General features: G+C 43.1%; 1 protein-coding gene across 2 annotated transcripts in view; it reads left to right on the top strand.

Moving 5' to 3' along the window:
- Nucleotides 1-27,101, top strand: part of LOC147431584 (protein STRICTOSIDINE SYNTHASE-LIKE 3-like) — a 55,449-nt gene that overhangs the window by 26,218 nt on the left and 2,130 nt on the right. The window contains exon 3 of one of the 2 annotated variants that reach the window (XM_086494135.1): nucleotides 21,535-21,705. The exons of the other annotated variant lie outside the window; for it this stretch is intronic. Coding sequence (XP_086350261.1) covers nucleotides 21,535-21,705 — 171 coding nt within the window. The remainder of the gene's footprint in view (nucleotides 1-21,534; nucleotides 21,706-27,101) is intronic. 2 annotated transcript variants of the gene reach the window in all.

Consider the following 27,101-nt stretch of genomic DNA (forward strand, 5'->3'; position numbering starts at 1 on the left):
AAATTTTCTCTTTTTCTTTTTGACTAAGCACATTAGTCCGCAATACTAAAAACACCAAACGAAGATGTTCTTTGTGTTCTGCAATATCCTTGCTAAAAACCAAAATGTCATCCAAGTAGATTATGACAAATTTATCCAGATATGGACCAAAAATTTCATTCATTAAGGTCATAAACGATGTAGGAGTATTGGTTAATCCGAAAGGTATTACCATAAATTTATAGCGTTCATATTTTGTTCTGAATGCCGTTTTATGGTCATCACGTGCTTTGATTCTGATTTGATGATAACCAGACTTCAAGTTGATCTTTGAAAATACTTAAGCACCCAAAAGTTGGTCAAATAGTTCATCAATCCGTGAAAGAGGAAATTTGTTTTTAATTGTTAATTTGTTTAATGCGCGTAAGTCAATACACAAGCGCATCGAACCATCTTTTTTCTTTACCAACAAGACTGGAGCACCAAAAAGACTTTTACTTGGACAAATGTGACCTTTATCTAGCAACTCTGTCAGTTGTCTCTGAATTTCTTGAGATTCAGAATATGAGACTCGATACGGAGCTCGTGTAGGTGGAGCACTACCAGGAATTAGATCAATCGGATGATCTATTGGTCTACGAGGAGGTAAGGTGCTTGGCAAATCATCAGGAAAAAGATCCAAGTATTGTTTATAGAAAGGTTGCTCAAGGTAAGTTGTTGGCTTTGGTGCTGGTTTGGATTGGGCTGTATCAGCTGCAACATCTTCGGTGCTACATATCATTAAAAGTGCTCTGAAGTTATTGGGTTTTCGTACCATCCGTTTAACTTGTAGTGCAGAAACAACATTCACCGGTTGTACGCTGTATAAGCCATTCAAAGTAATAAGCTGACCATCCTTGCAAAGGGTTTTAGTATGTCCTCGGAAGCTTATAAGAGGATCGTATTGGTATAGCCAACATTGCCCAAGAATCATATCATAAGTGGATAATGGCATTACTTCGAAAGTAAGGCTGTCCTGATAATCTTGGACGTCAAAGGGCAACTGCTGAACAATTGTGTTGCATGTTAAAAATGAACCATTTGCTAGCTCAACATCGTATGGTTGAGTACTCTGGACTGGTGTTTTCAGCATTCAACCATAGCCTCGCCGTGCCAGCATCTCTACCAAGTATTGTCGTCGAATGTTAGGTGCAGCGGAATGAATGTTGTATTTTCTCAAGATTAGTGATCTTTACTGCTCAAGGTTCCTTTTAGTTCTTAGGGAAAGAGAGAGCTTTCCGTCTTGTGGAGAGTGCTATGATCACGAACAAAGTGAGTGGATATTGTGCGTGCAAGTGAATGAGACTGAGAGAAGGAGAGAGAAGAGATACGACACCGGAGAGGTTGTAAAACCCTCCTCCGAAGGCCCCACTCTCGTCGGCGAGAGTGGTCTATTCTTTGATTGCACAAAGGTGTACAATGCGTATGCAATGGACTGATGCAATTTGGTCTATGCCGATGACGACGACGATGGCTGAAATCTGAGATCTTCTAATCGCTGAATTTCGGGACTGTTTCGGTGACTGTTTTGGCTGCGTTTTCTTGGCTGAAAAATGAGGTTTCTTAGGGCTGAAACTGATGGTCTTTACGGGCTGAATCTGCTACACTTTAGGTGAATAATGTCGGTCTTAATTTGCTGCTGAAATCCAAAAACGCTAGGGGCTAAAATTGGTCCTTCTGTCGCGGGGGTTCTGCAAATGCAAAAACGCTAGGCTGATCTACTGTGTCGTGATGACGCCGGGGCTGATTAGCTGTGCACAAATCGCCAAGGCTGATCTGATGCAAAAACCCTAGGTCTTCTGTGGAGAAAAACGCCAAAGTAGTCGCGGGGGTTGGTCTTGCTGAGAAGTTGCCTGTTGAGCAAGGTGCTCCTGCTGCCTCTTCTGCCATTTAGTGCTAACTTGGGTTTGCTTATATAGAAACTTAGCAAAATTGCCCTACCTACTTTTGTTGGAAAGTCACTTAAAAATAATAAGTGAAAATACCAATACATAGGAAAATAGGCTAAATGCACTCGAAAATTCCCCTAACTGATGCTAATGGATTCTGATGGGAATTCCGATGATCATGCTGTGTGCAATCGAGGGTATGCATCTAAGCTAAGTGACTGGGCATGCACGGTCTACGAATAGACTCACAAAAGTGCCAGATCACTGCTAATCTAATCTAACTGAACTGATTGAACCTTGCTGTGGTGTAGCTTGTCCACGGACACATAGGGTTGGGATGTGTCACGTGACATCCCCTTCTTTTCAAAGTGAGGTACTGGTACCGATCTGTATGGCGTCGAGGGAGATCGCCAACAGCATTCGGAATCCTGGAAGGGACTCTTCGCCGGCCCACTCGGAAGTGTGGGTCGTGAGGTACTTGAACTTCATAAAGGTCTGCAACGCTTGCTTCTCTGGGCCGCGCCGAAAGCGACACAAAGTCTTCTGAATCTCCTTTCTTGCTTCAACTTCGTCTAGAGTCCTGTTTCCTTCGTCTTCAAGAATCTCCATGGCTGAAAATTCCTGAAACCATCTCCAACACAAAACCATGAACATACCCATTCCATGTAAAGTGAAGGAAAAAAATCTTGGTTTCTCTAAAGACTGTGCATGCAATGTAGATGAACATAGAGACGGAGTGACAACCCGTTCATCAAACACATGCAAACAATGTGATCGAATCTTTTCTGTTTGATCAAAATCAATTAACTGTGGCAAATCACAATGCTTGGTGCTCATACAATCATGTGCGCTGTCTACAACTGTGTCATGCCAAGGAAGAGACATCGAATGCGACTTCCTGACATACAAACTTTTCAACTTTTCATGCACAATCCGCATACATTCGTGCTCATCCATGAGAGAAACGCGCTCAACATACACTATGTCATTCCTAGGAAAAGGGATTACATAACGATATTGACTAAAATACAGGAAACCGTCACGAATGAAACACTCGAACAATGCGTGCGTATCAATCATGGGAACACATAATACTTCCTGTGATGGTTCTTTGGACCAAGGCTCGAGAGCCAAGATTGCTTCTTCGGGATCTATCGGATCTTCTTGTGGGGGATCTGTGGACCTCGACTCGAAAGCCAAGATCGATTCTTCCTAAATGATCGAATCGTCCTGTGGGGGTTCATTAGACCTCGACTCGAAAGCCAAGATCGGATCTTCGTGATTGATCGAATCTACAACGAGGTTAGTTTGGCTAGAAAAAGCATCAACTAACACATCATCCTTGTGAACAATCACATCTTCTTCATGCATTTCATCATGCTTGTGAGAAATCACATCTCGATCATGCAAATCATCATGCTTGTCATTGTCATCCAAATCATTATGCAAATCATTGGCATCCAAATCATCATGCTTATCATTGTCATTTAAATCATCATGCAAATCATTGTCATTCAATTCATCATGCTTCTCATCATGCAAGTCATTGTCAATCAAATCATCATCATGCTTCACACAATCATGCAGATCCTGTGGGTCATGCTTTGGAGAAAAAGAGACTAAGAGAGTCTTCTTTTTCCGATTTTGTTGCATCTGTGCCTGAGCTTGAGAAAAGAGTCGCAATAACTCTTGCATTTGTGCTTTGTTCTCGCGATAAAATTCTGCTTCTATGGCTGCCCTTCTTTCTTGATACTTATGCTCGATGGCTACCATATCTTCTTTGTAGGATTTTCTTTCTGCTTCTCTTTCTTGTCCAACTCCTCCATAGGAGTTAGTGCATTCTTTGTCGTAGATGGGGAAGGGTCAGAAAAACCTCCTGGTGGGGGATATTCTTCTTCATCTCTCTCATGCTCATCACTTCCAAGCGAAGTATCCAATCCGCTTCGAGTGATGATCATTCTACAATTGTGGGTTCTTGTGGGTTCTTGTGTTCTTAAGTCCACGAGGGACTTGGGTTCTTGCGGGTCTTGGGTTCTTAAGTTCACGAGGAACTTGGGTTCTTGCGGGTCTTGGGTTCTTAAGTTCACGAGGAACTTGGGTTCTTGCGGGTCTTGGTTCTTGGGTTCTTGGGGTTCTTGAGGTTTTCTTTCGCTTTCAAATTGCGTTGGAGAAGGATCTTCTCTTCACCCGAGTTCTACTTCTTTCTGCGGGCGCACCCCTTGGCGGCCTTGTGCTCACACCAAGGTTGCTTTTTCCCACCTCACGTCGATTGGCCAGCCGCTAAGTGCACGGTCTGCTCTCAATGAGTGAAAAGAGACACAAGGGGAGGCTGGACAAGCCCTTCTTTCTTGGGATTCTTGTCACTCTTCAACAAAACACGATTAGGAATCGCCACGCCCAAGTAAACTTGGGTTCGTGCGATCGCAACAAGCTAAAAAAAATTCTTGTGGTTCTTTCCTTGAGTAATGCAGAACACTTCCAAAGCTCTGATACCAATGTAAGGTGCAGCGGAATGAATGTTGTATTTTCTCAAGATTAGTGATCTTTACTGCTCAAGGTTCCTTTTAGTTCTTAGGGAAAGAGAGAGCTTTCCGTCTTGTGGAGAGTGCTATGATCACGAACAAAGTGAGTGGATATTGTGCGTGCAAGTGAATGAGACTGAGAGAAGGAGAGAGAAGAGATACGACACCGGAGAGGTTGTAAAACCCTCCTCCGAAGGCCCCACTCTCGTCGGCGAGAGTGGTCTATTCTTTGATTGCACAAAGGTGTACAATGCGTATGCAATGGACTGATGCAATTTGGTCTATGCTGACGACGACGACGGTGACGACGACGACGACGACGATGGCTGAAATCTGAGATCTTTTAATCGCCGAATTTCGGGACTGTTTCGGTGGCTGAAAATGACTGTTTTGGCTGCGTTTTCTTGGCTGAAAAATGAGGTTTCTTAGGGCTGAAACTGATGGTCTTTACGGGCTGAATCTGCTACACTTTAGGTGAATAATGTCGGTCTTAATTTGCTGTTGAAATCCAAAAACGCCAGGGGCTGAAATTGGTCCTTCTGTCGCGGGGGTTCTGCAAATGCAAAAACGCTAGGCTGATCTACTGTGTCGTGATGACGCCGGGGCTGATTAGCTGTGCACAAATCGCCAAGGCTGATCTGATGCAAAAACCCTAGGTCTTCTGTGGAGAAAAACGCCAAAGTAGTCGCGGGGGTTGGTCTTGCTGAGAAGTTGCCTGTTGAGCAAGGTGCTCCTGCTGCCTCTTCTGCCATTTAGTGCTAACTTGGGTTTGCTTATATAGAAACTTAGCAAAATTGCCCTACCTACTTTTGTTGGAAAGTCACTTAAAAATAATAAGTGAAAATACCAATAAATAGGAAAATAGGCTAAATGCACTGGAAAATTCCCCTAACTAATGCTAATGGATTCTGATGGGAATTCCAATGATCATGCTGTGTGCAACCGGAGGATATGCATCTAAGCTAAGTGACTGGGCATGCACGGTCTACGAATAGACTCACAAAAGTGCCAGATCACTGCTAATCTAATCTGATTGAACTGATTGAACCTTGCTGTGGTGTAGCTTGTCCACGGACACACAGGGTTGGGATGTGTCACGTGACATCGAAGTACCCCTCGTCGTCGATGTACTACCGCAACATCTAGCACCCCTTGCGTTTTGGCTTGGCTCTTGCCTAGCTCAGTGTAGGGATCATAAGGATCGCCGTGTCCTTAGTACCCAAGTACCTTCAATACCCAAGTACTCGCAGTACGCAACACTTAGCCTCACAAGTACCAAGCACCCACCGTAGTACCCCTAAACTTCTACCGCAGTACCCGTCAGTATCTCGACAGTACCAAGAATCTGCTTCAAGTACCCATTAGCATCTCAACATCTCATCCTTTAGCATCATTGTATTAGCATTTGTGCAAGTAATAAAGCAAGTACTTGCTCTAGCAACAGAGCAAGGGGGCCCTTGAGGGTGGTTGGGACCCGACAGGCCGTGTCGTCTCTCTTTTCTCTCTTTGCCTCACTCTCTCCTTTATTGTCTTTAGTTGAGTTTCTCTTTTCCAGTGAAGTAAAGTAACCTTGTGTTTGTGCGGAGTACTAGATCTGAGCTAAATCCTTAAACACTTCCACTGCACCTGACATTGATATGAGAGCTCTGTGCGTGCTTCGGCTTCACGAAGTCAAGGGAAGAACCACCAAGAACCAAAGCAGAACCAAGAACCCAAAGAACCTCTCTCTCTTTAGTCCATCGTGCATCGGGCGCGCTCCCGTCTTTGTCACTATGTCTTTGAACGAAGATCGACATCGGATACACGATAACCCAGATCTTGAGTACCAAAAGATCTACTTGCTTCCTATGCGGATATTGAAGGGGTTGGAGACAGGATCCCTCACCCTCTTTTGCATTCGCATTTGCATGTTGCATGCATCCACTTCCGTCGACAAGGGACCATTGGCCTTCGAGCACCCTTACCTTTCAACATCACCCGCAATGTTTTCACGACAGGACTATTCGAGTGGTAGTATTTGCTCGCAAGGCAGAGTCAACATCAAGGCTAGTATTCTTTGACAGTAGTAAGGCTACCTCGTATGGTGTGTGGTTACATCGCAGCAGTACCTAATCCGCAATATCCACAAGTTTGGAGGAGTTTTCATCGGTTTATGCATCCACAAGCATCAAAAGCATTCAACATCAAAATTATAGATAGAAGTATAAATATCCTCACCTTCAACAGGAGGGATGTCACGTGCGCACTACAATTGTGCCACGTGAACAAGCTTCTGCTACAGTCTAGCTCAGTCTTAGCTTAGGACCTAGCATGGCACCCTTGTGAGCCTCTAGCAGGACCTGTATGTGTAGGTCGGTCATAGTTGCATACCCTCTCTTGCACAGTACCGCATTTTAGCATAGCATATATGCACTTTACCGCGCGTGAACCTCTCTTATGTGCTCATTTATTAATAAGTGACTTTCGAGCTTCCAAATTGTGGGGATTGATGTTACAAATTGATGACGTGCCCAAAGAAAAGAGGCTTAGAGCTATAAGTTGTTCCAACTAATAGGGTCCTGTCCGATGGGCCCTAGGGACAGTAAATGAATATAGAGGCTGGCGGCTGGCAATACGGAAGTCTGCAAATTGCACTGGAGTGCTTACATGGCTGGCCGTACGGAAATCCATAAAATGCGTGGCTAACGTGGGAGAATTCTGTAGAACGTGTTGGCTGCTTTTGGCGCTAGGGCTTTTGGAGCCAAGTGCTTTTGAGTTTGGAAGCTTTTCATGTACTCCTTTTCCATGGCCAAGGGCCTTTAAATAAGACAGGGCCTCTCTTGGCGCACATGTGCTGACGAGCCGGTGAGTAGAGAGGACCCATGGACAATTGTACTTTGCTCTAGCATTAATACAAACAGAAATACCGAAAGGGGTGTCAGTCTTCAGGGCCAACCTCTCTGGGGTCGGAACTATGCCGGGCTGTGTCGACTCAATTGAATTGTGAATTAAGTGTGAAGTATTTTAAAGTGATTTTCTCTCGTGTGTCACGCTAGATTCTCGACTTGGGGTGTCCAAGTTTGTTACGATGGTATCAGAGCTCAATAGATTTCTCTTCTACCGGGAAATCCGATCCCTTTTTTCGCGACACATGGATTCTGACAAGAATCAGACGACTCCTCGTGCCGCTTCAGGAACAGAAGGTAGCAAGGAAAATTCGAAGGGATCAGCAGATCAAGAATACGTGCCACCTTGGCCTATGGAGTATCAACTAATGGAGATGCAATGTCAGCAACATGCTGATGATTGCGCAAAGCAGTTGCTCCAGTTTGCGAAGGATCCACGATATGCAATTTTTTTGACTTGGCACCCGATTGACGAAGTGTATAGGCATTGGTAGAAAGCCATTGACACTCCAATAAAATCGACCCTCAAGAAACCTCCTACCCCAAGGATAGTTACTGGAGAAGAACTTGATGACATTGTCGAAAGACGAGTCAACCAACTTTTGGGGGCGAAGAAACAAACGAAGAAACGCAAAAGGGGACTAACTACCCTGGTTATTTGGGCCATCAATCTTCTTTTGCAAGTGCAAGGAAACAGAAGAAGCATGTACGTTTTGAAGGACTGTCCAGTTCATCGTCATCTTCTTCTGACAGTTCAAATAGCTCTTCCTCTTCGATGAGTGATGAGGACAGAAAGGGCTAGAAATGAAGAAAGAACCAGAGATTTGGAAAGGACAAGAAGAAGACAAAGAAGAGCAGACCATACCACTGACAAAGTGTATACGCATTGGTAGAAAGCCATTGACACTCCAATAAAATCGGCCCTCAGGAAACCTCCTACCCCAAGGATGGTTACTGAAGAACAACTTGATGACGTTGTCGAAAGACGAGTCAACCAACTTTTGGGGACGAAGAAACGCAACAAGGGGACTGACTACCTTGGTTATTTGGGCCATCAATCTTCTTTTGCAAGTGCAAGGAAACAGAAGAAGCATGTACGGTTTGAAGGACTGTCGAGTTCATCCTCATCTTCTTTTGACGGTTCAAATAGCTCTTCCTCTTCCGATTTGAGTGATGAGGACAGAAAGGGCTAGAAACGAAGAAAGAACCAGAGATTTGGAAAGAACAAGAAGAAGACAAAGAAGAGCAGACCATACTACAAATCTCGACATGTTTCTGCACATGTTTTATTCAAAGAAGAAGCACTTTTACAAAGCCAATCAATATGATTTTCTTGAAGACAAGGGCAAAAAGACCAAGGAATTTAAGGAGGGTGGACAGGCAATAAAGTTTGAATCTTTTTCAGGGTTTCGAGATGCTCCCAAGGCTTTAACCTTTATTCAATAGTTTGACATAGCATTCTTTGGAGGGCGCTACTCAGAGCACTTCAAAATCAGGGGGGCAATATCATTTTTGAAATGAAATGCACGAACATGGTGGTCCACTCTTCTCTTAAGGAAAGAAGTCTCTACCAAGTGGTTAAAGTTCAAACGGCTCTTTATTTCCTCTTGGATGAGTCAGGAGTACGAACGAGATGTGATTAGCGCTTGGAACTATCTTCGGATGACCAAGGTTGACACTTTGGATGCTTATTGTGAGAGATTTTGGGATGCTTTTCTACTGCCTCTTCTTTTAAGAAGGTCACTTTCAAGCAGCACATGGAGCGATTTTGCTGTAGACTTCCCAAAGAGATCCGAGATTACTACCTTGAGTAGAAGTTCGAGTTGATACAACAATTGATGGGACATGCTAAGCAAGGATTTGCTATGCATTCGGGTAACCTTACTTACCTCACTGATCAAGTTTCGACACCAAGGACCGGACATAATTCGACAAATGATAACAGAAGAAGAAGGAAGTTTCAAAAAAAGAAGGATGCACGACCCCGATTGGCCGAGGAACAGAAATTAGACTACCCCAAGGAGGGGAAGTGTTTTGACTGTGGAGAACAAGGACACATCTCTGCAAGGTGCCCCAAAAAGGCACAACAGAGACAATCAGAGGATAGGCGAGAGAGTTCGAGAGCAGCTGAAGAACGTACCAGAGAAGGAAAGATGAAAGCAAGACTGGTACCAGATTGTATGGGAACTGAACCAAATCAGACGGTTGAAAGCACAAAACTTTATTGTGCATGGGGCAAAGTACGAGATCAAGAAGCCCTCATCTTCTTTTACGGAGGAGCCAAGCAATGTAACAGGGAATGGACGGAACACAGCCCAAACGTTCCGAAACGGTGTTCCATTCCAGAAACGGAGTTGGGAACGGAACGCCATTCTGGAACGGGGGGAATGAGACAGAACATGAGGCGGAATGGCGAAACACGGGGTGGAATGGACAAAAGTAGGCATTTGGGGGCAAAAAAGTAGGCTTTTGGGGACAGATTTCGGGCTGTTTGGGGAACATATTTGGTGCAGTTTAAGGGCAGTTGGGGTTGTTTAAGAGTTTATTTGGGACTAAGCTGAATGGAGGTAATTCAAGCCTTACTTTAGTCGACCATTCCGACCTTGTTCCTGTTCCAGCCCCCCCTCCTCGTTCCCGTCCCATTCCGGACCCTTTTGTTCCCGTTCCCCGTTCTGGGTAACTATGGAGCCAAGGCCAACTTCATTTCACCAACTCGACTTGGAATTACGCTCGCAGAATGGGGCCACAGGCAGAGGCAGTTCTATCGGCACCCGGACGGGACGTTACCATTACACCTGTGATTGGCAAACTCCGTTTGCATTGTCAGGGATATTTAGGGCATGAGGACTTTTACATCATGCCTTTGGAAGGGTGTGCCGTCCTCCTAGGAATCCTTTGGTACCACAAGAACAACACCGTGGTTGATTATCGAGCCAAGAAAGCTACTTTGACGAATGAGAAGGGCAGAAAAGTTGTGCTTGATGTAAAATTGAAGGGCGAGTCCGTCCCTTTTGTATCGGCTTCGGTCATTTCCAAATTAATGAAATCCAGTCTTTTCGTTTACTCCATCTACTTGAAAGAATTGAATGATGAACAACAAACCAACATGTTTGAATTGAATAAGGAACAACAAGAATTTCTACACACATAGGCTGATTGTTTCTCTGAAGGCCTACCAAGCGAGTTACCTCCACCTCGTCCTGAGGACCGTACCATTGATTTGATTCTTGGAAGTACACCACCAAACCAGCCACCCTATCGAGTTAGCCGAGCCCAGAATGAAGAAATAATGAATCAAGTAAAAGAACTTCTAGAAAAGGGTCTCATCCAACCTAGCACATCACCTTTTTGTTCTTCGGTATTGCTAGTACTAAAGAAAGACGGATCTTGGAGAATGTGCATTAACTATAGAGCTCTCAATAAAATCACCATCAAGAACTGATCCCCTATCCCAAGGGTCGATGATATTCTCGGCTGACTACAGGGATCCTCTTGTTTCAACAGAATTGATTTAAAGAGTGAATATTATCAGATCTGAATTGCTCCGGGGATGTCTACAAGACAGTTTTTCGGACAACGTTTGGCTTAATCGAATATTTGGTTATTACTTTTGGATTTACGAATGCTCCAACAACATTTAATCGGATGGTGGATAGGATTTTCCGAGAGTTTTGATCTTTTGTGAGCATTTTCTTTGACGACATTATAGATTTCTCCAAGAATGAAGCAAAGCACAGACATCATCTGCTACAGGTCTTTCAGGCATTGCGGAAGCATAGATTGGTCATCAATGCGAAAAAGAGTGAGTTTTTCTTGCCGGAGATGCATTTCCTGGGGCACATCATCTCAGCAGAAGGAGTGCAGATAGACCTGGCCAAAATTAAGACTATCCGTGATTGGCTTGACTCAAAGAATGTTCATGAAGCTCGAAGCTTATTGGGCTTGTGCTCTTACTATCGGCGGTTCATTTGAAAATTTGCAGAGATAGCTTCACCTTTGCATTTACTGACTCAAAAAGAAGTCCCTTTCACGTGGGGACCGGCAAAGGTGACCACTTTTCAGACGCTCAAAGAAAAATTGACTACCGGACCAGTGTTGGCCTTGCTAGACTTGCAAAAGCCATTCGAAGTTTATTGTGATGCCTTTGGTCGTAGTCTGGGAGCAGTTTTGATGCAAGAAGGCCATATCCTTGCTTATGAAAGCAGGATTCTTTCATGGCTTGAGTTGGTAGCACAGATCTATGAGAAAGAGCTATTAGCAATGATTCATGCTCTTACACAGTGGTGACACTATTTACTTGGAGCTGATTTCACAGTCTTTACGGATCATCAGAGTTTACGCTACTTCTTGTCACAGAAGCAGCTTTTGGAAAAGCAGATGCGATGGGCGAACATCCTGTCACATTTTCACTTCCAGATTGTCCATGTTCAAGGACAAAAGAACTTAGTGGCAGATGCATTGTCTTGGAAGCCCTTGGTTATGGCTATTTCCGCGATTCACCACCGAACCTTTGAGAATATGGTTGACCAGTACGCCACAGATCTTGACTCTGTTGACATTTTGCCCCGGATACAGAATGGGGAGACTGTTCAGGCTATTCCGTACGAGATGACTATTGGATGCGGAAAACAATGTTGTGTTACACAGCCTTTGAGGGAAAATGTCTTGACAGAGTTCCATTGTCCGTCCACCTTTTACGGGTCACCGCCGCATAGATACCACCTTGAAGTGTGTGGAGCGTTACTTCTATTGGTTGAAGCTCAAAAAGGATGTGGATGACTTTGTTCGCAGTTGTTTAGTATGCCAAAAGGTCAAGTTTGACAAGCAGAAAGCATAGGGACTTTTACAAACTTTATCCATTCTCTCCCGCCCCTGGGAAAGCATTGCTATGGATTTCATCTTTGATCTCCCCAAGACTCAAAGTGAGCACGATGGCATTTGGAAAGTCATTGACAGATTTAGCAAACAAGCTCACTTTATTCCAATAAAGAAGATGGTCAACCATGATCATTTGGCGAGACTGTTCATTGCTCAGATTTTTTGGTTACATGGCATGCCTAAGACAATACTTTCAGACAAAGATCTTTGATTCACGAGTTTGTTTTGGAGGGCAATCTGGGAGAACATTGGCATGCGTTTGCAATTCTCATCATCATTCCACCTGCAAACAGATGGGCAATCTGAGATAGCCAATTGAGTGGTTTTGGATTTATTGAAGTCTTATGCCTCCGATTAGAAGACTCAATGGGAAAAGTATTTGCCTTTGGTGGAATTTTCCTACAATAACACGGTTCACTCTTCGACGGGAAAGGTGCCATTCGAGGTAAGCGAAGGTGCTAAGAAGGTCCCTCCATTTCTAAGTACCAAGGACAAGATTTTTGAAGCAGATCCGTACACGAGGGATTTGGACAATGCTTTTGCCAAGGTTCGCGAGGCTCTAGAGAAGTCTCAAGCACGACGCAAGAAGGCAGCAGATAGACATAGACGCGACTTGAAGTTGAAGGAAGATGATTGGGTGCTCTTACGTTTTGAGAAGGCATGTCTAAGGAAACGGAAGGGAAAGTAGCGGGTTTTTCCAAAACTCAGCATGAGGTATTATGGCCCTTTTCAGATCCAAGGAAAGATAAATGATGTAGTATCCTTCAGACTCAAGTTGCCAGACACTTGGAAGATTCACAATGCTTTTCATGTGAGTCTCTTGAAACCTTTTAAGGGTGAGGTGCCAGTTGATAGGGAGCATGATGAGCAACCTGAAGAGGAAGAGAGCGAGGAGATACTCGTTTCAGAACAGATACTGACCCATAAAGAAAGGAAAGTGAAAGGTAAAGTGATTCGGCGGTTCTTATTGAAATTCAAGAACTATCCGGCATTGGATGCGAAGTGGATGGAGGAGGAGGACCTAGTAGATACTCCTCAGATTTTGGAACTTTATCTTGAGCATTTCCGCTTAGCTGCGACTAGCCTGAAAGATCCCGCAGATGAGCAAGGTTGAATCTCGTGCAGACGGGACTGCACGAGAGGAGAGTCACTCCGCTCCTTTGTCACAGATTAGGTGGATGGAATAAAGTCACTCATTTCCCTTTGGATTTCAGGGATACTGTTGTGCTGACGGTATTCTGTTGTATGAGTTTATGAATAAGGAAATTGAAAATAGGAATTTCCAAACTGATTCTGATTGATGTGTACTCTCTCATGTGATTTTGTTTTGAATGCAGGATTGAAAGACGAAATGACTGCTGCATTTTAGTCTTGAGAATCTATAGACATGATCGCAATAGGAATTAGCTAATCCGACATCAGTAAGGCCCGGTGTGGATCTAGATGCGATTGCTAAAGACGTTGCCAAGAATCATGGTCTTAGATTTGGAATCAATTTTAATGTGATTGATATGATCTGAATGTACACTGACTGAGTCGTCTTTGTGCAAGTGCTAGATTTGTGTTGTCTAGTGCGTTGGTACTTAGAGTTAGATTATTGAACTTGTTTACGCACTCAATCGATGAAAGCCCTCAATCGTTTGAGGCATTTAAGGAAAAAACATCTTATGGTAGATCGCCCTTTAAGTCCGATGCATACCTCTCAAGTTATTTATGTAATTTATAGTATTCATGATAGTTCTATGTTTGCCAAACCTTTCGAACAGTTTTTGTCCGTTTTCAGGAACACCCAAGAGAAGCGAAAAAGTTCAAAGTAAGAGCACCATACGTGAAAGTGTGAAACCCTTGTATGCGGCAATAGCAAAACATGGCTTTGAGTCTTTCCGTTGTTTTCCTATTGAGCACATAGAGGGTAATTTTAGAAACTCTAAAGAGTTTTATAAATCAGCATGGCCTCGAGGGTTGTTTTGGATGAGAACTTTGTATACCTTTTCCCCTAAAGGTTTCAACTTGGAAGTAAAGTCTTCTTTATGTAAAAATAAGATAATTTACCATAAGAAACCTATGCTTTGGCGAAGGCATCCCAAACCCGAGTTAGTTCTCCCTTCAAGTCAGTCTAAAAGAAATTGGATTCCTAAAGATTTTTGTTCAGATCCACCTTCAAGCTTCTATCCCTAAAATCATTTCAATTGTCTTGCACAACACTATTTCTAGTAGAGTACAAGGTCTCTCTAGGGCTTCACCCTTTAGAAGTGAGAGTGATGGCCCTTCTAACCATAGAGCTTTTGCATATAGGGATTTCAAACAGAGATTGATTTACCTATCTAGAGCCATGGAGTTGGGTTATTTTGAGAGGTAAAATATAAGAATCCTATTTAAGCTCTTGTATACCCTTGAGAACTACTCTTATGAAGATCTGGAGCTAAGAGAGTCTCATAGTACTCAACTTCGAGTACTGCTAGGCAAATTTTTAAAGTCCAAGTGTCTTAGTCTGAAAAATCCCTTGGTTGGAAAGAAAGATTTGTTAATAACTATCTTTACCTCCCTTGACTTGAACAAGATTGGATTAAGCTCTATTTTGAGATCTCAAGAAGCTTTGGATGCTCTCCCTCTTTGTGTGAGTCGTAGCTTTCAAATATGTGAAAATTTTAAGACAAAAAGCTTTCAACTATAGTGACATTGGACGTAATCTTAAAAAGCAAGAAAGGCTGTCTTAAGTATTGATTGCCCTTGTAGTAAAATTTCCTTTTCTTCTTACGTAAATGGAGCTTTGGGTCATGTAGTTACTGCCGATTGTTCTATTCTTCCTTCGGATTCCTTGAAAGACCTTTTCTCAAGAGGTACTAAATATAGGCTCCCTTCCTCGAGTGACTCTTGCCTTCTCAAAGCCATAGAGAAAGGAATTTCTAGTTTCGTAGTAAAGCTTGAGGAGTCTTTAGGTGTTCAAGGTGTTTTTACTCATTGGAAGTTTGTAGTCCTCAAGAAAGCTTCTTTGAAAATAGCTTCTTGCTCTAGGAACGTTTCTTCAGGAAGGAATAGCTTATCTTCTTTTGATCGTGATGCTCTTAGGAAATTTCATCGCGATTTTGTAATCTCTTACATAGATAAGTGCTCTAATAACTTTGTTGTTACGTGGAAAAAGTTCTATTTAGAATGCTTGTTAGGTAAAGTAAACTCTCAGACTTACAATGGTTCTGATCTTTCGATACAAGAGGTTATCTTGAAACATCAAGTCTTTTGTAAGTCTTTTGGTTTCAAGTGCCAACCTAAATTACCTTTTTTATACACCGTTTGGAAGTTCCACAAGAACCCTATAAAGCCTAGATTTATAGCTGCTTCTTGTAACACCTCTTCGACCAAGGTTTCCAAATGGCTTAGTTATTGTTTCAAAGCCATTTTACCTAGCGTAAATGAATTGTGGAAAAATTTGCTAAAGGAAGCAAACGTACCTACCGGACTCTTCAAGAAGCCTTAAGGAGAAATCTTCTCCTTTGTGTCTCCAAACTTTTGACTTTACAACACTATAAACGAAGCTAAATTTAGAGGATCTTTAGCCAGAGTCAAGTCTCTTATTTCAAAAGGTTTTGCGTACAAGTACAAGGCATTGCTAGTAGAAAAGTAAGCTTTGAACTTTAACTCCTGATGGTTAAAAAGTAAGAATATAGATATAGATAAAGGAAGAAAGAGATTCACCAGGATTGTAGATGACATTGACATCATATCTTGGTTAGATTTTCTTTTGGACAATTTATATATAACCGTCGATGACTCTCTTTTCAAGCAAACAATTGGTATCCCTATGGGCTCCAATTGTACTGTTTTTCTTCCTAATTTCTATCTTTTAACTTATGAGTTTGATTTTATGGAGCGTCTTGTCCTTGTTAACACTTGCCCAATATTTTTGCACAAGTTATGCAATGTAAGACGCTTTGTAGATGATCTCTTTGTTCCTGACGTTCCTTCTTTTCAAGATTTTATGTACTTGAATTCGAGTTCTATAGGTGGAGGAATTTATCCTAAGGCGTTTTGTGAACTTAATTGTACCACAAATAGTGATTGTTCGTCTTTTTAGACCTTAAGATTTTTCACTCCCTTGGGATTAGAAGTAGATATCTATGATAAGTGCCTTGAACCAAAATACAATCTTCACATTCCTTCGAACATTTCTCTTTTAACCAAGTACGGTGTCCTTTGCTCTCAATTATTTAGATTGTCTCGTCGTTGTTCTAGTAATCTGCTTTTGTAGTTCAATCGTGCCATCTTAGTTCTTTACTCGTTGAGAAATGATACTCATTCAAAAGAATCCTGAAAAACGTTCGTTCATTTTTGCATCGTAGTAAGACTTAAGTTTATTTTTAATGTTTCTTCCTTTGAATTCAATGAATGTGGAGAGCTTAAAAGCCCACTTATTGTTTGACTTAGTAACACACTATTTTGTTGTTTTGATCTCTAGCGCTTCTAGTATTTTTACTCTAGCTTGAAAAATGCTAGCCGTTATCATGGCTGAGTATGCTCATCACCTCTGGAGGGTGATAGAAACTCAACTCGTTGGTTTTGTAGAGTACGTTCAATGCATGAATGACCTCTATACAAACCTGCACCTACTCTTGGGCACTAACGACGTGAGTAGGGATGTCATAGGTGCTGTCCAAGCTATGCATGATAAAGGTGATAATCTTATTCTTCCTGTTTGGACAAGCAGCGAATTTGAGGTCACATATTGTCAAGTTTGAATCTTTGTACTTCTTTGGTTATTTGCAGCCTCTTCTTCGTAGGTTTGTAGTAGTATTCATTTTTCGATTTCGTATTTAGCTTACGTTAGAACTTCAAAATTTGTTTCTTTAGAAGTAGTTGTGTGAAGTTTGATTTCTAGGATTTAGTTTTTAAGATGTCTTATCCTTTTTTGTTTAAAGTTGAGTTCTTGTTTTAAGTTTTAGCCAATCAACTTATTTTGCGCATGACTTTTCTAAAAACATTTTTAAGTTAATAATGTTTTGTTTTATCCAGTTTTATTTTGTAGCAAATAAAATGATTTAGTTTTTTTTTTCTTTTCTTCTTTTTCTTGTGTACCTTGCTTTTATAGTTTTATGAGTGCTTTATTCACTCTTATAATTCGTGAGTTTAGACTATTCAGAACTTATGAGGTATATGGTTTATGGCCTCTGTATGTTTTGCAGGCGCAATTAAGGGCAATTACAATTCTTTCAAGAGGGGGGTATGTCACAAACTGATGACGTGGCATGCCCAAAGGAAAGAGGCTTAGAGCTATAAGTTGTTCCAACTTATAGGGTCCCGCCCAATGGGGCCCTAGGGACAGTAAATGAATATAGAGGATGGTGGCTGGCGGTACGGAAGTCCGCAAATTGCATTGGAGTGCCCACATGGTTGGCCGTACAAAAACCCGTAAAACGCGTTGGGTTGTGTAGATGTGGCAGGCCGTACGTGATTCCGCAGAACGCATTGGCTGCTTTTGGCGCTAGGGCTTTTGGAGCCAAGTGCTTTTGAGTTTGGAAGCTTTCATGTACTGCTTTTACATGGCCAATGGCCTTTAAATAAGACCCCTGGGTCTCTCTTGGCTCACATGTGCTGATGAGCCGGTGAGTTGAGAGGACCCGCGGGAAATTGTACTTTGCTCAAGCATTAATACAAAAAGAAATACCGAAAGGGGCGTCAGTCTTCGGGGCGAATCTCTCTGGGCACGGAACTATGCCGGGCCGTGTCGAGTCAATTGAACTGTGAATTAAGTGTGAAGTATTTTAAAGTGATTCTCTCTCGTGTGTCGTGCAAGATTCTCGACTTGGGGTGTCCAAGTCTGTTACAGCTCGTTTAGCCACTGCTCAACCCAGCATTGTGCACCTATATAAGCAGCCTACAAGCGGTAGAGAAGGCAGGAGAAGTAGAGAAAGAAGCAGTACCCGTAGCAGCACCTCTTCTCAGCAGCACCCAGCAGATCTGGTGTTTTTCAGCCATCAGCCTTAGCGTTTTCATCATTCAGCCCATAACCTTGTCGCGGTTGCAGATTTCGGCCTCGGCATTTCCTAGCATTTTTAGCATTCAGCCATAGCCTTGCCGTGCAAGCATCTCTACCAAGTATCGTCGTCGAAGTACCCCTCGTCTTCGTCGTCGTCGATGCAGTACTCCAGCATCTAGCACCCTTATGTTTTGACTTGGCTCCTCCCTAGCTCAGCATAGGGATCAGTAGGACCGCCGTGTCCTTAGCACCCAAGTACCTTCAGTACCCAAGTACCCGTAGTACCCAACACTTAGCCTCACAAGTACCAAGCACCCACCGCAATACCCCTAAGCTTCTACGGTAGTACCTAGCAGTACCAAGCATCTGCATCAAGTACCCATTAGCATCTCAGCATCTCATCCTTTAGCATCATTGTATCAGCATTTGTGCAAGTAATAAAGCAAGTACTTGCTCTGACAACAGAGCAAGGGGGCCCTTGTGGGTGGTTAGGATCCGCCATGCCGTGTCGTCTCTCTTTTCTCTCTCTTTGCCTCACTCTCTCCTTTATTATCTTCAGTTGAGTTTCTCTCTTCCAGTGCAGTAAAGTAACCTTGTGTTTGTGCGGAGTACTAGATCCGAGCTAAATCCTTAAACACTTCCGTTGCACTTGACATTGGTATCAGAGCTTTGTGAGTTCTTCAGCTTTGCGAACTCAAGCGAAGAACCACCAAGAACCAAAGCAGAACCAAGAATCAAGATCGACATCGGATACAGGATAACCTAGATCTTGAGTACCAAGATCTACTTGCCTCCTATGCGGATATTGAAGGAGTTGGAGACAGGATCCCTCACCCTCTTTTGCATTACCGTGTCGGCCAACGACTTGCAAATATGTTTAGCTTCCGTTACTGCCACACGAATGTCCTACAGGTAAGATTTTTCATAATCTGCAATGGTAGCTTGCATCTGTTGAACAAATTGGAACCAAGCAACATCAACATCCTCAGAGATCCGATGATAAAGAGGAATGGTTGCATGCAAAACCATTTCTTTGAATTGTTCATGTTGCAAGTAACTGTTATTCAACTGTAGCAAGCGTGGGGTAGCATTCCAAGCCGCATCATTTGGCAAGCCAAAGTACAAACCCAACTATAAAGGTGCATGATCTGGCATCAGTAAGGATCTGTCTATCCACATTTTGCATACATAATGTTCAAATTGACCAGCATGAAGCAAATACCTTCTTTCCAATCTGGACCATATATGCTTAAATGCATTATGATGAAACGTGTAACCCGAAGTACTTGGATGAAGTTGTGCCCAAAGATCTGATATTCCCAATGCAAGTGTCCCAAGTAGCATGCTCTGAGCCAAGCATGTGACTTCCACCAGTAGAAGTGTATTGTGGTGCAGGAATATTATTGAAATCCCCACAAAGAAGTGCGTTGTGCAACCAAGAATAATGTAGAAGCTGTCGCCAAAGCTGTGCACGCTGTGTAGAGCTATGAGGCGCATATACAGTGACGAATTCGAAGATCTGACCGTAAAGACAACATTGAACTACCAACTAATGGGCTGCTTCATCATTATACACCATGATCGGTTGCAGATCATGTCTAATCAACATTGCTGCTCCAGAAAAGTCATGAGTACCAGCATAGAAGATATCATATCTAGCAAAATGATCAATCTATCCCGTCAAAACATGCTGATTATGCTCCTGGATGCAGACAACATGCGGGTGCGTAGTATTTACATAATGCCAAAATAGCCTCCTTTTATGCAAATCACAGAGGCCTCTGACGTCGTATGAAAGACATTTTATTGGAGCTTTAGACATGATAGCAAAGCTGGAAGAACTAAACTCTTCAAGCTTCCAACATCACCTCCTCCTGATCAGACCCTGAAGTCTGAATCTCAGGCATTTAAGAGCTATGCTGCGGAATATTAAAATTCATGCTCGAAAAGCCACCTCTAACAATATCTGACCATAACTTGGAGGGTGAAGCCGAGGAAGAAACTGAAGCATGAGTAGATGCTGTCGAGCTTTGCGAAAGTGTTATTTGACGAGGAGGAACGATGGCCTTCCTTGGGACAGACCCGATCTGAATCTCTTTGCCTTTGCCTTTGTCCCTATGCACAGAATTGGAAGGGCCGACATGTTCATCTGCGGAAACCACTTTCCCCTTTCCTTTTTCTTTCTCTGTTTTGTTTTTGCAAACTTGTTGAAAATCCTCCCTGTCAGGCATCATAGTTTTTTTAGTTTCTTTTTGGGGTATGGCAGAAGGTGGCAGAGCACTCTTTGACATTTGGATGCCATTTGACCAAATTTGTGGCAAGGCAAAACAAGTTCCCGCAAACACTCTTCACTTCAACTTAAAGACGGTGCCCCCATACCCTTGACATTTTCGACTTCAATTGCCAAGGCTGGTGGCCTTTCTTTAACTGTATCCCATAAAATGCAAAATCTATTTTTACTGCCGGTTGGTCGAGGAGGGCACACCACTTTCCCCAACGCAGCTGCAATCTCCAGCAATTGGTCACCTAAATATTCTGGAAAATACACCATCTCAACCAAAACACACACACACACACACACACACACACACACTTGCTAGAGAGAAAAGAAAAGGGAGAAGAGACTTGCCCACTTGGAGGAATAGCTAGATAAGACAGTAAGTTGTTAATGACAAGTCTTGGTCGTCACAAGGGACAATCAGGGGCAGCCCTTGCCAGCACCAAGACATGCGTTGGCAGTTTTGAAAAGGTATATGGGGATAGTGAGACTGTGCAGCATAGCGGGAAACTTAGCAATGCACTGGCAGCATCACAACAGCATCTTGTACCAAGAGATAAGTGGCCAGCAGCGAATCACACATAGGCAGATGCCTCGACCAGCGCAACAGCAAATTGTTCGGCAAAACACCCTCGACAATGCAGCAGCCTCATAGTTACATGGACCGGGGAATGGCAACGGGTATGAAATGCCATTCCCTGTTTCAAATACTCACGTCTGAAACATGAAACATGGTACGGAATAGGAGGTTGGAATGGGAATGTGGAACGGAGACCTGAAAATGGCTATTCCCTATAATCAGGACTGAGCGTACAGTAAATGTCGAACAATAGCTGTTATTAAGCTTAGTGCTCTCTCTCTCTCTCTCTCTCTCCCCCCACACACACATACACGACACGTGAAGTACCGATGCATAGAAATAAGAAATGTACACTTATGTATTTTCAAAGGAATTTCTATGGATTCCTTTCTCTGCTTTTATTTGTGCCATGAATAAATGCACATGCGAACACTCATGCACGTGCGCGCACGCACACAGTCTGTGTGTGTGTGTGTGTGTGTGTGTGTATAATTAATCAGGGATAATTGGCAGGGATTTCTTCTTGTTGATGTTGTCGGGGGACGATACGGGGCGAGTTTTGAAATACGATCTTAAAAGTGGAGAGACAAGTGTGGTGGTAAAGGATGGCCTTCAATTCCCCAACGGTGTGGCTCTTAGCAAAGATGAAACCTTTCTCGTGATTGCTGAATCGGTTCCTGGCAGGTATCAATATTCAGCTGTGTGTGTGTGTGTGAGAGAGAGAGAGAAATGAAATGAAATGAAATGTTATATTAAACGTCTTCAAAAGGCCAGAATGACCTATGAGACCAAACTGATACAAAAGTGGTGAATCTGTTACAATGTCTGGGTACCTTAGTACTAAAGTACTAAGTGTGAAAAGTGTGAGAGTGAAAATAAATGTGAAAAACTAAATACAAAGTAGTAAATAGACTTCTTAGGAGCATGAGAGAGAGAGAGAGAGAGAGAGAGAGAGAGAGAGAGAGAGAGAGAGAGAGAGAGAGAGAGAGAGAGAGATTGATTCTATTAATGTCCTTTGGAGGCCAAGGCTTATAGGGAAAATCAGATACACCTTTGAGTACATTCCACTTCAGGCATTGTGCCATGCAGGTACATAAGCCAAAATGGAAAAGAAAGGGCTAAACTCTAAGAAGCTCTTATGACTCGCAAGAGCTGATTTTTACAATGATTTACCATGTGTGGCATGTATAGTGTGCATTGTAAAAGATAAGGTTTTATGCTTTCAGGCTTGGTGGTGGATTCTTGAACTCTATGATTGCTTTCCCGCCTTTGTAAACTGCCCACTTTCCATTCTTTCGTGTCTCTCCGACTTAAGCTACTTCACTTGATCTTTTCTTTGATTGAAGTGGTGTCAGCTGGTTGGAAATCCATATTGATGTGCCTTGAAGCGATGTTGTTTGTTTCATTACCCTTATCTTCTCACTGACATCATAACTACATATTTTTGCTTGCTTCCCCTCGACTTCGATGAGTATAGGATTCTTGAATCCCACAAAGGGTACAACCTTGGTTAAACTTTCCTTTGAAAAAATGTGTATCTATGATATAGTTTGGTATGTCCTCTTCAGGTACCTCTGTTTGGCCAATCTTCAAGCAAGCCCCCAATTCTAATGCAACTTCCTTTACTAGATGATTGGAATTTACTTGTGGTTTGATGTTGTCATTCTATGTCTTGTTGGATGAGTCTTTGTCGGGCTCTTCTTTCTTTGTCTTTTCTTCCATAGTGTGTAGCTGTGCTTCAAGGGTGGTTGGTGATTCTCGTTTCTTTGTTAATTAAATTTGCTGTAACATGCACATGGCTCTGTGTGCCACATGGACATGCTTCATCGACTTCCAGAGCCAATTTTGCACCTATCCCTAGATAGGAGTGTCTAGAATCCTAGGAGGATTAGTATCAACAATTTTGTGAGCCTGTTCACAGGACCTGCATGTCCGGATGAGTTCATTAGATTAGGTTTTCTAGTTTTGGAACCCTCTTGCATAAAATGGTTTGTACAATTGTTTTGTTATTACATTGCTGTGGGCATCTGACATGACGAGCATGTAGGTCTAAGTTAGAGGAACGTGTCGGTCCAATCGGTTCGTCAAATGGGTCACAGAATAATGAGTTATTGTCAGAAAATTCCCGACCTTGCTTATAAGTGCTATAAAGGGACCTCATTGCCCGGCATTTTTCAAAAAAGTGTGGAGCGCTAGCAGAGATCCAGCCCTAGCGTTTTCAAGAGCTTGTCTTGTGTTTTTGCTCCAACATCACAGATCAGCCCATTGTTTTTACAAGCAGCAGATCAGCCCAGCTTTTTCAGTTTTCAGCCCTCTTCCTCGCCAGAGATCGCATGGATCTGCGAACGCTATCTTCCCTATCGCAGCCCCGGACCTTCGGCAGCCCATTGAGCCTCTTCGCAGCCATTCCCTCGCCGCATCGTGTGCTCCCATTGCTTTCCATCATCGGCATCATCATCATCTGCATTTTCAGACCTGTTTTGTGCGTCAGACCTGCTGTGTTTTTGCAGCCAGCTACCAGATATGCGTTTTTGCAGCCAGCTTCTAGGCCTTCATTCCTCTCACATCGGGAGCGCAAATCAGCCCCTGATCTACCCCTTGGTGGCCATCAGCAACCCCTCATCGAGAAGGATCCAAAGGTGCATGAAATCGGCCCGTGGAGGTGATTCATTTCGAACAATTACATCGGTGACAGTCCCCATTCAAGTCAGTAGAGGCTCTACTTGAGGTATTGCATGTGTATACATTCCATTTATGCAATCAAAAGCAACTACCACATCAGCAACGGTGTGGGGGTCCCTTGAGAGGATTGGCTGGACCCCATCGGGTGTCAATTCTCCTCTTCTCTCTCCCTCTCTCTCCTTCTACACATCTCTACCTCTCTCTCTCATTCTCTATCTAAAAAGAACCATCTATCGTGCTAAGTAGCACACATTCAATCAAGGAAAGAAGTAATGATTTGTGGAAGTGTAAAGTCTAGATCTTGTCACCATTTCAATTCCGCTGCACTTGACATCTGCTCTGAATTGTGCTACCTTTTGTTGGAATTTCTTCATCTGATGAGCACACAGAGACAAAAACAGAGATAGGTAGGTAGACAGTGTTATAGGCTTGGACACTCCAAGCGAGAAATCAATAGCAACACACGAACAAAAACTGCAAAATCAGTGAACTTTATGCGCGCGCGCGCGAGAGAGAGAGAGAGAGAGAGAGAGAGAGAGAGAGAGAGAGAGAGAGAGAGAGAGAGAGAGAGAGAGAGAGAGAGTGGCGGAGTTCCGCGCTCAGAAGCACCGGCATCAAAGAGTTGCGCCCCTTTCAGTATTTCTTTATTGTTATGCTCGCAACAGTACAACCCTTGAGGGTCCCCTACTCTCTGACTCTACATCCAGACGCTCTGCAGAGTGAAGCCCCAATGTCTCTTATAAACAGTACAAGGGTTGTCCAAAAGCTAGAGCCTCAAAAGCATCAGGTTCAAAAGCACTTCACCCAAAAGCAACTGCTCTCAAAAGCATCTCATAAAAGTGCCCAGTGGCCATCAGCACAAAACGTGAAAATCCGGACAGCCTGCCATGTCAGCACAGCAGCGTAGTTTACGAAAATTCGTACAGCCTACCACGTCAACAATTCCATATAGCTTGCCACATCAGCATGCCAATGCAATTTATGGAAATCACTTCCAGAAATCAAGCTTTTGCTTTAGGCCTCACGGCCGGTGCTCAGAAGTTCTTTAAGTTGGTCGGTTCAGCCTCTCTTTTCCATTCGGCCATTTCTCTTCCAATTGGGCATGCCACGTCATCACTCTGTGACGTTCCCCCCTCTTGAAAGAATTGTGATCGCCCTCGATTACGCCTGCAAAAACAACCAAAGGACAGAAAGTTTCTTTAGTAGACATTGACTCTATGTACTCATGCACCGGACTCCACCAATCCAACACTCCTACAAAGACATTAGTCACTGATCAATCGCATTTCTGTCGAGGGTCTCGAGTACAAATCCTTATCATTGTAACCATTCAGCAATCACATCCAGACCGCACTAATCTTTTCACAGATGTCTTGATCTGGTAAATCTTGTTACTATCAGATTCATATCCTTTCTTTTGACAGTTCAATCAAGCAAACCATGCCCATGGCTATCCCCACAAGACAGTACATCCACATAGCATGCAATTCACAAAATCAGACACTTATTTTTCACGGAACACTTGTGTTTCAATCATTCAATCTAGCCATCTCATTTCGTTCAAAACTGTTGATGCACCTAGATCACTGCGTAGCCATCTCATCCTTTCGGAACTCTTTATGCACTCACAACAGTATCCAGTCATCTCATCTAGATAGACATCTTGATGTACTAGAATCTCATTCAATTCACTTTTAGTTCTCATTCACTTAGCCATCACATCCGGATCTCGCTGTTCTCTAACAGATGTCTAGATGCACTAAGTTCAAATCATTCATCGGACAAAATGTTGCAGACATTTCGTCTTTCTCTGCATGTTTGTTACAATACACACATGAAAGAGCACATGTTTTGATTTCAATCAAGGAAATTTGCAATTCAGTGCACATCTGTTGATAAAGTCATTCCGCAAAATATTGTCAGCTTGTCAGTACCCTAAAATCTCAAGGAGAAATCAGTGACTTTATTCAATCTAGGCAATCTGTGACAAAGGATTGGAGTGGCTTCTGTCTTGTGCAGTCCGCACCACACCAGATTCAACGTGCTGGTTCATCGGTAACTTTTGGCATAGACACTATGGTAATGGGCCAAAAGCTTCAAGGTACAGCTCTCTCTGAAGAGGGTTTGCGATGTTCTTCTCCATCCACTTTGCATTGAGGGCCAAAAAGTACCCTAGACCAAATTATCCAGTGGGCCCTTACCTTTATGTTCTTTTCGCGCGCCCTGTGACCTGTTGGTGACCCTGCTGGCCTCCCTATCCTTGGCACCTCAATCTTGATCTGTGGAGTTCTCTAATCTACCAGTTGATTCTCTTTCCTTTCGTTTTTTGTGTCCTTGGACCTGTGGGTTGTCCTTTGGCACGTCAGTCTTAATTGTCGGAACTCTGAGACGCACTATCGTCTGATCCCCGTTCTTCTTCGGAATACTCTGATGAGCTTGCATCTGGTTCCCTTAGTTTGTTGGAACGCTCGGATGCGCTACCACTTGATTCTCTTACTTCTCCTGAATCGTGTGATGAGTTGTCATCTGGTTCTCCTGATTCATTCTCTTCGTTGGAAGCCTCTTGCCCGGTTGAGGTGGATACTGTCCTGTTCTTAGGATAAATCAATGAGCCGGCATGCATCCCAAATTCTTGCTTAGCATGTCCCATAAGTCTTTGAATAGAGTGAGACTTTTGTTCTAGACAATACTCTCGATCTCTTTTGGCAAACCATAGCAAAATCGATCAATCTGGTCCCTAAAAGTAATCTTTTGAAAGGAAGACATTGGCAAATAAGTATCTTAAAACCTCTGGTAGTAGTCATCCAATATATCTTTCTTAGTCATTCTCAAATGATGCGAAGCCGTGATGACATCTCTTTCATATTCATCTGATATCCAAGCCGACGTGAAAATTTTCTTGAATTTTTTACCCACGTCATAGGTGCTCTCTTGTCAGGTGGACATCTAACCCTATGTGCATGTGGACAAGCTATTCCAACTTCTAGGGTTTAGGTAGCCTAGGAAGTGTTCTGACACCCTTGTGAGCCTGTACACAGGCCGTGCATGAGCATGATCATTAGCATCAACACCCTGTACCCAGCATGAGCATGTTCCACCGCATGGACCTAGTTTTGTGACTGCATGTGAGACACCTCTTATGGTCTTTTACTTAATAAGTGACTTTATTGATTTCCAAATCGTGGAAGCCTCATAAAGGCTGCTCGACCCAACAAAAAGTACCTATGAAAGGAGGCAGGAGGCGTCCAGTAGAAGCAGAAGAGGCAAAAGACACAAGGAGGCTCAGCACCCACAGGCTCTTCAGTGTTCTCAGGGAGCAGCAAGACCATCGTTTCAGCCAAGGAAACCAGTGTTTTCAGATCAGCCCTTAGCCTCGCCGTACCGCACCCCTTTTGGTA

Source organism: Adiantum capillus-veneris, chromosome 21, assembly GCF_014529385.1.
Source record: "Adiantum capillus-veneris isolate H3 chromosome 21, ASM1452938v2, whole genome shotgun sequence".
In the NCBI taxonomy this organism is placed as follows: domain Eukaryota; kingdom Viridiplantae; phylum Streptophyta; class Polypodiopsida; order Polypodiales; family Pteridaceae; genus Adiantum; species Adiantum capillus-veneris.